General features: G+C 42.8%; 1 protein-coding gene across 3 annotated transcripts; it reads left to right on the forward strand.

Annotated features, from left to right (window-relative positions):
• Window positions 1-564: 564 nt before the first annotated feature.
• LOC129833210 (casein kinase I) lies at window positions 565-10,814 on the forward strand. Of its 3 annotated transcripts, XM_055897627.1 has the most exons (12): window positions 565-948; window positions 3,318-3,394; window positions 4,843-4,933; window positions 5,223-5,333; window positions 5,633-5,781; window positions 6,184-6,412; window positions 6,626-6,796; window positions 6,962-7,110; window positions 7,472-7,661; window positions 8,087-8,226; window positions 8,356-8,422; window positions 8,547-10,814. In XM_055897627.1, exons 3-11 carry the CDS (start codon window positions 4,858-4,860, stop codon window positions 8,386-8,388), a joined length of 1,248 nt encoding a protein of 415 aa, XP_055753602.1. In that variant the 5' UTR covers window positions 565-948; window positions 3,318-3,394; window positions 4,843-4,857; the 3' UTR covers window positions 8,389-8,422; window positions 8,547-10,814. The 3 variants fall into 3 exon arrangements, with proteins under 3 accessions (XP_055753602.1, XP_055753601.1, XP_055753600.1); XM_055897626.1 differs by lacking the exon at window positions 3,318-3,394 and having other exon boundaries at window positions 567-948; XM_055897625.1 differs by lacking the exon at window positions 3,318-3,394 and having other exon boundaries at window positions 569-817.
• Window positions 10,815-11,062: the final 248 nt, after the last annotated feature.

Consider the following 11,062-nt stretch of genomic DNA (forward strand, 5'->3'; position numbering starts at 1 on the left):
AAAAGGGGGGAGAGCACCAGTTGCCCATCACTGTGCAAAACCATCAGGGTTCAGAGGTACTTTATGGGGACCTCTGCTGTTCTTTCACTTCTGCTGCTTGTGTCCAAACTCCAGGGTGCAGAACTATGGAGAACCCTTTGGTAATATGCATGAGGACTAATGTCTGGATAGAATCTTTACTATCTCTAAACCTAAACCAGAACCATTGCAATTTGTTATGATGGCTCTTGTCTTCACTCTATTATTCTTCAGAACAGTGTTCACAAGAATCTAATCATCCTGCAAATACCTATTCTCTGAATAACTGAACAAAAGCCAACTCTCTATGGTTGTGTTTACACAAGCAGCCCAATTCTGATCTTCTTTACACTAATCTTTTCATATCAGCTCTTTTTCAGCTCTGACCTGATTGGTCAAAAGACCAATTAGTGAGTGAAAAAATATCAGAGTTGGGCTGCCTGTGTAAATGCAGCCTATTTTCCGAGGTTGCCTATTCCTCAAATGTGTAACATTTAAGAATGTCTATAGTAGCTGTTCTATTTCTTTAAGGCAATCCGGGTGCTTCTGACATCATAGATGTTGTCAATGGAGCGTTGCAAATAACGTGAGGGGGAGACAGAACTCTGATAGAGACGGCCATTCGTATTGAAGCTTCACAGGGACTATCAACAGGGAGTACAGCCGATGCAAAAGGAAAATTGGGGTATGAGAGCCACCAGAATCCGTTCCCATCCTTCGCTGCCCGGGGCCCAGTCTGACTGACATCCTTCGGATCAGCATTGCCACTGAACCACCTCTCGAATAAACCTAATATCGTGTGAGTAGTGTACTGGGGAACCGACGAAACCAGGGGGGAAAGGGAACTTGATTCGACCGAACCGGAGTCTTGTATTCAGAGCGTCGCAGAGGGGGAGGGGCGAATAGATGGCTATCACTGGAGAACATAGGGTAGGTACCCCAGTGTAAGGGTGCGGCTAGAATAAAGTCCAAATGTTACATGATCGTATACACTGTCAACTATTTGTGAAGCTTGAAGGTATTTAAAATGGTGTGAATGACTGGTACATGGTTGAAGCGGCAAGCGTATTCTCAGGCTACTTACTAGCTAGGCACAACCACTGCTGTATACGGTCAGTTGGTATTGTCACAGTAGCAACCTTTTGTTTGAAGTGTACAGTAGATATTATTATTGTTATTGTAACCAGTTCGACTTTTGAGTGATCGTAAAAGTCACAACTATTCTCCCTAGTTGAGATGCTTCCCTTTTGATTGTTACCAACGCAGCGACAGCTTTCTAAAAGGTGACGTAAGAAAATGTTTAGTTGGGTTGATGATACTCAAATCCGTTAAAGGATTTTGTCCATGCAAATGTTACATTTCACGTTGCCGTACCTAGCTAATACATTAACACTAGGTAAAATAGACTGGCATAATGTAGGCCTAGTTGTATTGTTTCTGAAAAGAGACAGCCTCTTTTCATGTGGTTGTGAAATCCTCCTAGCTTTTTGTCAAGACAGAATTTGTCTTAAAGAGAACGCATTGTAATTCTATGTAGGTTACAGGCCCACACTGATGAAATGATTCAAGTTAGTAAATACTCTGTAGTGTTTCATGGGATTAGTGGTAATGGTTGAATATTGCAATACATGGTGCCGGAGTGTATGGTTTACACTGTAGTTACCAGGTCCTGATTGTTTCCTATCAAAATATAAAGCCTGGCTCTGAACTGTGATCTGTTGATAAAACCTCTCACATGACCCAGTAGGATTTATCAACTGCTAAATAATGAATGTTAGGCCTGAGCTGGGTCTCTACAGTTGAAACCCTCATGTTGTAATGAAACCTAACCCTTTATTAACCCTAATCCATCTACTACCATCACATCTGTAATTCTGTCTGTCACCTAGTCAGCTGATGCCTCTTCTGACAACACTACAGGCAATGGAGAGAACCTCATGCCCATTTTTTGGAATCATTTCCAGAAAGATGTTTGGTCCCCCTTGGTAGGTTAAATATGCACAGCTAGTCCTGCGCAATTGATGACTTTTTTCCATTCCCGAATTGGAATGCCCATTGCCCACACAACGGTGGTTGACTGAGAATGCTTCTTCTCGTTCTTCCTTGTTCTGCTCTGTCGTGAGCTACTTGCATTTCCAAAGTATTCTGTTGAGAGGAAGTAGACCTGTAATCATGGTGAGGTATAATGTGGTCAGTGTTGTAGGATGGCCTAGGCCTAATTATAGGAAAAACATGACAAGGTCATACACACAATGAAAAACTCTATAGTAGTTCAGTAATGAGAACTGACTGAATCATGCTTCCCATCTGTATGTACGACATTGTCAACTGAGAGATAGAAAAAGCTTTTCTTAGGACACCTAAATTGGCGTGGCGCTCTATAAATTATACCTCATATATCCTTCTCCAGGTCTTGCTCTAAAGTTCATTGCACAGAGTCGTTTCTGGGCTTTGACACACATACAGCCCACGCAGCAGCGCCTTTGCAGTGGCTGCAGAATATGGCGTGGTTGAGGGTGCTAAATAAATGATGATGATGCTCCAGTGTCACGTGCAGTTTGGCTCAGAAGACTCACTTCCTTCCCTCCTCGTGTCTGACAATTTCTACTATCCAGGCCCCAGCTGACTCTGGGGAGCTCTCCCGGGCCCTTCCAGGGAGATATGTTGTTGCTCTTTCTCTTGTCTCTCTTTCAGGCCTCATCTTCCATATTTCCCTCTGTATTTCCCACTTTCTCTGTACCACCTCTCAGCAGCCCTACAAATGTAGTCATGTAGCCTATCGCTGGAATCCAGACTAGAGGTCGACCGATTATGATTTTTCAACTCCGATACCGATTATTGGAGGACCAAAAAAAGACGATACCGATTAATCGGCCGACAATTACAACAATACTGAAAGAACACTTATTTTAACTTAATATAATACATCAATAAAATCAATTTGGCCTCAAATAAATAATGAAACATGTTCAATTTGGTTTAAATAATGCTAAAACAAAGTGTTGGAGAAGAAAGTAAAAGTGCAATTAGTGCCATGTAAGAAAGCTAAAGTTTAAGTTCCTTGCTCAGAACATGAGAACATATGAAAGCTGGTGGTTCCTTTTAACATGAGTCTTCAATTTTCCCAGGTAAGAAGTTTTAGGTTGTAGTTATTATAGGAATTATAGGACTATTTCCCTCTATACGATTTGTATTTCATATACCTTTGACTATTGGATGTTCTTATAGGCACTTTAGTATTGCCAGTGTAACAGTATAGCTTCCGTCCCTCTCCTCGCTCCTACCTGGGCTCGAACCAGGAACACATCGACAACAGCCACCCTCGAAGCAGCTTTACCCATGCAGAGCAAGGGGAACAACTACTCCAAGTCTCAGAGTGAGTGACGTTTGAAATGCTATTAGCGCGCACCCTGCTAACTAGCTAGCCATTTCACATCGGTTACACCAGCCTAATCTCAGGAGTTGATAGGCTTGAAGTCATAAACAGCGCAATGATTGAAGCATTGCGAAGAGCTGCTGGCAAAACGCACGAATGTGCTGTTTGAATGAATGCTTACGAGCCTGCTGCTGCCTACCACCGCTCAGACTGCTCTATCAAATCATAGACTTAATTATAACATAAAAAACAGAAATACGAGCCTTGGGTCATTAATATGGTCGAATCCGGAAACTATCATCTCGAAAACAAAACGTTTATTCTTTTAGTGAAATATGGAACCGTTCCGTAATTTATCTAACGGGTGGCATCCATAAGTCTAAATATTCCTGTTACATTGCACAACCTTCAATGTTATGTCATAATTACGTAAAATTCTGGCAAATTAGTTCGCAACGAGCCAGGCGGCCCAAACTGCTGCATATACCCTGACTCTGTTGCAAGAGAAGTGACACAATTTCCTAGTTAAAAGAAATTCATGTTAGCAGGCAATATTAACTAAATATGCAGGTTTAAAAATATATACTTGTGTATTGATTTTAAGAAAGGCATTGATGTTTATTGTTAGGTACACGTTGGAGCAACGACAGTCCTGTTTTGCGAATGCGCACCGCATCGATTATATGCAATGCAGGACACGCTAGATAAACTAGTAAAATCATCAACCATGTATAGTTAACTAGTGATTATGATTGATTGTTTTTTATAAGATAAGTTTAATGCTAGCTAGCGACTTACCTTGGCTTCTTACTGCATCCGTGTAACAGGCAGGCTTCTTACTGCATTCACGTAACAGGCAGGCTCCTCGTGGAGTGCAATGTAAAGCAGGTGGTTAGAGCGTTGGACTAGTTAACTGTAAGGTTGCAAGATTCAATCCCCGAGCTGACAAGGTAAAGATCTGTCATTCTGCCCCTGAACAAGGCACTTAACCCACCGTTCCTAGGCCGTCATTGAAAATAAGAATGTGTTCTTAACTGACTTGCCTAGTTAAATCGCTGTCCAAAAATACCAATTTCCGATTCTTATGAAAACTTGATCTCGGCCCTAATTAATCGCCCATTCCGATTAATCGGTCGACCTCTAATCCAGACAGCTGTCTGCTAATCAACCCGCTCAAGCTACACACTCACTCAATTAATTTAGTTGTTTGCAGTTAATGGTCATCCTGTATTGGAATGTGCAAAGTGATTGTAAGATGGCCTACCGCTGGTTCAGGAAGAAATGTTCCATTAGTCAAAGTTTGCCTTCGATTTGAGGTCTAGTGAATTATGTTGTATTTGTATCATTTGTTTCAAATTAGCCTATGCCAAGTGTAAAATATAAGACTACGGTCATGGTTGCCTCGTAACATCTTGGCCTCTTCTCGTCTGTTTGTTCTGTGTCTATAGTGAACTTACAACACCATGGATCTGAGAGTGGGGAACAAGTACCGACTGGGACGGAAAATAGGGAGTGGGTCCTTTGGAGACATTTACCTTGGTAAGTGGAAGTGCTCCATCTCTCACTGTTGGCATTTCTCTTCTTCCTTGTACTTTTCTCCATTTGCCTCTGTCTACTGGCCTAGTCCCCGTATTGGCTTTTTTCCTCCCCTTAGCCTTAGACTTTCCATTCCCTGGGTGTTCAACCGGAGTTTCTTTCCATTCCCTGGGTGTTCAACCGGAGTTTCTTTCCATTCCCTGGGTGTTCAACCGGAGTTTCTTTCCATGTTCATGGTTCACAAGTTGCTCTTGAGCCTAGCCCTAATATGTGTGTGTGTGCACTTCCTCAGGTGCCAACATTGCCACGGGCGAAGAGGTGGCCATTAAGCTGGAATGTGTGAAGACCAAACACCCACAGCTGCACATCGAGAGCAAGTTCTACAAGATGATGCAGGGAGGAGGTGAGGAGAATGGGGGAGTGACTGAGAAGGAACATAAGTAAATTCCTAGTAAATGCCCTATTGAGACGTCTGAGTCTATTGGGATCAGGAAGTAGTGACTGTATCATAAATGTTCAAATGTACCCATTTATTGCATTTATTTTATTTCAGAAGTATCATGTTCACCAAAAATAGTGTTGAGCACTGAAACACTCTTTCGCTGAAGTTGTTGTTGTATGACATTAGCCATAAAGGACGTATGCGCAAGTAACTATGGTTAGATGTACACTAAAAGCTACTTCTTTGTGCCTGCCTAACAGTGGGGATTCCCTCGATAAAGTGGTGCGGGGCAGAGGGAGACTACAACGTCATGGTGATGGAGCTCTTGGGCCCCAGTCTGGAAGACCTCTTCAACTTCTGTTCCCGCAAGTTCAGCCTCAAAACGGTGCTACTGCTGGCAGACCAGATGGTACAGAACTCTTATGGTGTCATCTTTTCCCCTCAATGTTCATTGTGCTGTTTGTCCTCTATACTCTAACACTAACTCTGTCTGCTGTCCTAACTTTGCTTGTGCTGCTGTGTCACCCTTTTCTCTTAACTTTGCTGTGTAGTCGTATTACTCTTCTATGGTCTTTGGCTGTCCTTTCTCCACTTCCTGTCCTCCTCATTGTTCTTCCTTTTGCGCAGATTTGTTCTGTTACTTATTGTTGCTGTTTTTACCAATGTTGTGCCCCCGAAAGGCATTGGCTGTTGGGAGGGTTTAAATTAGGGTTAGCTTACAGTAAGGTTTCAAGGCTTTTACAGACCATGCCAGCAGAGCTTTCTGTTCTCTCTTCTCCTTTTCTTCTAAATCCTCCTCTGTCCTCCCCAGATCAGTCGCATCGAGTACATCCACTCCAAGAACTTCATCCATCGTGACGTCAAGCCCGACAACTTCCTCATGGGGCTGGGGAAGAAGGGCAACCTGGTGTACATCATCGACTTTGGCTTGGCCAAGAAGTACAGAGACGCCCGCACACACCAGCACATCCCCTACAGGGAGAACAAGAACCTGACGGGCACTGCACGCTACGCGTCCATCAACACCCACCTGGGCATCGGTAAGGGACTTTTTAAAAACCACCTCCTCCTGTTTGGCTGAAATATCTAAATATCTTCATGAATGTGATTTAATTTTACCCTCCAATGCTCATGCCTAGTGTTGAGATGTAGTGACTATTGTCCCCTTGTCCTTAGCTTACATATTTTGATACCACTCAATCCTATCTATGTCCTAAATAGCAAATCATTCAAACCTGTCTACCGTTCTTCAGAGCAGTCTCGGCGTGACGACCTGGAGTCTCTGGGATATGTCCTCATGTACTTCAACCTGGGCTCTCTGCCCTGGCAAGGCCTCAAAGCTGCCACAAAGAGGCAGAAGTACGAACGCATCAGCGAGAAAAAAATGTCCACCCCCATCGAGGTGCTCTGCAAAGGATACCCCTGTAAGTGACTGCTAGTATCTGTCTGGGCTGTGACATTTGTATCAATGTGTGTGGACAACTATTTTCCTTCCCCATTGTGTTGTAACAAACGTTTGCATATACCACAGTCTCTCAATCCTGGGTATTTGCTCACCCTTCCCTTTTATTGGCATTGCTTGTCTGCAGCCGAGTTCTCCACCTACCTGAATTTCTGCCGCTCTCTGCGCTTTGACGACAAGCCAGACTACTCATACCTTCGGCAACTCTTCAGGAATCTGTTCCACAGACAAGGCTTCTCCTATGACTACGTATTCGACTGGAACATGCTCAAATTTGTGAGTTTGCCACACCAAAGCTCTTATTCTTTACAAGGAACTAAGTGCTACATTCTGTCTGTCTACACCAGGGCTCTCCAACCCTGTTCCTGGAGAGCTACTCTCCTGTAGGTTTTCATTCCAATCCTAATCTTGCACACCTGATTTCTAATAATTAGCTAGTTGATACGCTGAATCCGGTTAGTTACAACGGGTTGGAGCGAAAACCTACAGGAGGGTAGCTCTCCAAAAACAGGGTTGTAGAGCAGTGGTATGTATACACTATCCAGTGTTTCCACATAACCAGAATGATTCTGAAAGATTTGGATGTAGTTCTATGTAGAGGTATGGGTTTATTGTAACCTGTGTGGTCTCCTCTCAGGGTGCCAGTAGGACAGCAGAAGACGGTGAGAGGAGGGGAGCTGACGAAAAGGACGAGCGTATCGTAGGAGGCCCTCGGGGATCTGCTGCACGGGGTCTCCCGCCAGGGCCAAACCCACCAGCTGCCAACAGAGTTAGGAATGGACCTGAGCAGGCCATCTCTAACCCTGCATCACGGGTGCAGCAGTCTGGTGAGCACACACCTGTGCTCTTTTAACTAGAGCTACAGTTGAATGGAATAACATTTAGGAAATTATCCAAAAAGGGCAGAGAGAGAGAGAGAGAGTGTGTGTGTGTGCCTAACACATTTCAGTTAATTACTATAGCTCCCTCCTTCTGCCAATCAGTGTAATTTTGTAAATGCCGGATCTCTATGGCAAGACATCATTCATCCAAGTTTCGTCAATCGGCCCAGTGCTGTCAGATTGCGTGTGACTAATTTAAAAATGAACGGAGACCAAGCCGCAGACCACTCCCCGATTTCATTGCGGTGGACAATGAAATGGATTTTGATATAGATAAATACTTTTGTGAACACATTGACAGAAATGACGGTTTGCAAAGTCAACAGTTCTATTTCTAAATGGCCTCCTCCCTTGTATTCTTCCTCTTTCAGGGAACACGTCGCCGCGGGCTATCTCTCGCGCTGAGCGTGAGCGGAAGGTGAGCATGCGGCTCCACCGAGGAGCCCCCGCAAACGTGTCATCCTCTGACCTCACAGCCCGTCTTGACCAATCCCGAATTTCCACATCGCAGGTACGCTAACGCTACCCCATCATACATCATCACAAACCCTAAAACCCAGATGTCATCCACCTGAGCTCAACTCACCCAACCCAACTCTTTTCTGAGTCATTTGTTCTCTCCCCTCTTCTCTCTATGCAGGTCAGCATGCCATTTGAGCACCTGGGGAAGTGAAACCTTCAGCTCCACATGCACTGGATACTGACAGGTAAGGATGTCTCTTTCCCTAAGTTGACACACAGGACTTAAATGTATCTAGTTTGTCAGACAGGTGATAAATAACAAAAAAAACACTCTACACATCTGACTAAATACGCAATCTTCCATTGCAGGGCTTCAAGAGATCCTTTGTCCCAATTTTGTTTCTTTTGTGAATTTTTGCCAATTGGACAGATAAGTGGATCTTGGAGGAAAGGACAGAGAATCATAAACCGATGACAGTTGGTCAAGGACTGCAGGAATTTCTCCCCTCCCCCCTAACTTTGATGGGATAAACCTGGCCTATAATACAAGGATAAGATAGTGAATAACACCCTCCTCTCCATTTACCTATTTACCCCATGGTAGCTTGGATCATACACCCCCTGCCATACACCTTTGTCCCTACCCCACTTCTCTGGGTGGCTTGCAGAGGTAGAAGACTGATTTGGGGGTCGAAAAATCCAAGCAGGTGCTCCTTTGCCAAATATAGTTGCGGGCACAAACACGTTCCAAACCAAGGAATAGGTCAACTCGAAATTTGGGCTTGTGTGGATTTAGCCATTTCTGTTTACACTGCAAAGACCACACACACACACACACACACAAATGTACCCATGTATGTTTTAACCAGTTCATTTATAGAATAGTAAGGGGCTGTACTCCATTGGTATGATTTACTGTGCATATTTTGTGAATAGATCATATTCATTTGGTGGGGGTCCTGTTGAGGCTTGGGAAATGTGTTTATTATTTGATGTTTTAATTCGAAAAGGAAAGGTACAGCTGAAGAGAAGGAATGGTGAGAAAGATGGAGATATGGGTGGGTGGTAGATGAAGCCATGAGAAAGGAAGAGCAAGTGTTTATTAGCTGTAATGGTGTAGAAATAGTGTTGGGTTCTTTTCCCCTACTTTACCTCTTACTGAATTCCTAATTCTCTACTTTACCTCTTACTGAATTCCTAATTCTCTACTTTACCTCTTACTCAATTCCTAATTCTCTACTTTAACCCTCTTTGGAACTGATGTTGCCCAAAAGCCAACACCTCACACAATGATTGAGGTGAACATGCATTTTCTACCCTTCTCCCGCTCTCATTTATTCACCACCTCATCCACACTTGGGTTTTTTTATCCTCCCTCTTTGCCCACTTTGGTCTCCTTTTTGATTTGTGTTCTTTGGTCATAATATTTGGAAGGTTGGTAAGGTCAAAGTAACCACGCTTATTTTAAGACTGCAACACTCTTAAGACATGGGAGAATCACAAGCTTATTGTATTTGACCAGAGACTGTGATGAACAAGTTGGCAAATGATGATGGCTATGATTTTCATGATTGTTCTTAACGTCAACTTTTACATTTTATTTTAATGCTTTTCTTTTTGTAGGTCTGATGGGAATGGATGAGCTCTGTACTTGATTGAAGGGGGGGTGCATGAAGTGGAATGGCTTCTTAAATTGTTTTTTTACTTCACTGTAAATATATTTTTTATTTCTGTGTAAAGCCAAAATGTGGTTGGTTGTTTTTAAGGTGTAATGTAGAAAAGACATACTAAATGCATAAATTGCGGCTGGGGATCAGAATATTTGAAAATATTAAGTACTAAATTGGGAGGGATTTTAGAAACTTTTACATCGCCAACTGGTTTGTGTGTGTGTCGTCAAGTGTAGTTCTGGTGCATGGACTCTCAGAATTCCATAGGTCCCCTGTTAAGATCACAGGGCTGCTGGGGACAAACTGCAGGCTATACATTTCTCGTGCCTCATTATTTGAGATTGTCCATCTCACTGTTATTTTTCTGAAACTCCATTTTGTTTATCTTGTGTATGAGGAAACTCTTGAAGTATTGCACTTTGTTTTTCCTCTTTTTGTCCCATTTATTTTATTCCCAGCAGTTTGTTCATAGCCTGTTGAAAATTTCACACTACTCTCCCCATCACTCCACTCAAAGCCTTTCCTGGAGGCTGTCCATGTTCTCCACCAAGGACCTGATATAGGGCTGTCTACTTTTCCTTTAAAACAAAAAAAAAGCACTCTTGAAAAAGAGGATGCTGACAGGGGTTGACGTCATCGGCGCCTTCTATTGCAAAATAAGAGGTCCCTGGATGTCATTTACCAGCACCCTTGATGTCATTGATGATAACTGGGACTTGGATGCAGTCACAGTGATGTCACAGATTCTGGTAATGACCTGTGTTTGCGACGTGTCCCTTTGGCAAGCCAGTGTGACCCAGTGGCAATGTAACTACGGGGAGGGAGAGTGCTTGTCAGGTTATGGGGAGTATACACTTTATGTATTATGTACTGATATCTTGTACAGTTCTTTAACACACTTTAACTTTATTTACAACAGTATTTGTGTATATTTTATGACCTAATAAAAAATAAAACTTCCACTTCACTCTTTTTAGTAATTTGTTGAAATGGCTCTATTTTACTTCAGTTCTATGCACTTATGTACATTTTGTTTTGTATTTTGTTGTAGCTGTACACTGCATTTGGGAAATTACATGTTATTGTATCTAAAAGAGGACCATTTCAGGGGACTATGGAGGAGTAACTGGGTCTGAAATGCTTTTTTTTCCAAAATTCTAATTAAATTGTCAATACAGTAATGAGAAACATCTCGGTACATATTTTTCAATCTAA

The sequence above is a fragment of the Salvelinus fontinalis genome, chromosome 34 (assembly GCF_029448725.1).
Source record: "Salvelinus fontinalis isolate EN_2023a chromosome 34, ASM2944872v1, whole genome shotgun sequence".
Taxonomy (NCBI): domain Eukaryota; kingdom Metazoa; phylum Chordata; class Actinopteri; order Salmoniformes; family Salmonidae; genus Salvelinus; species Salvelinus fontinalis.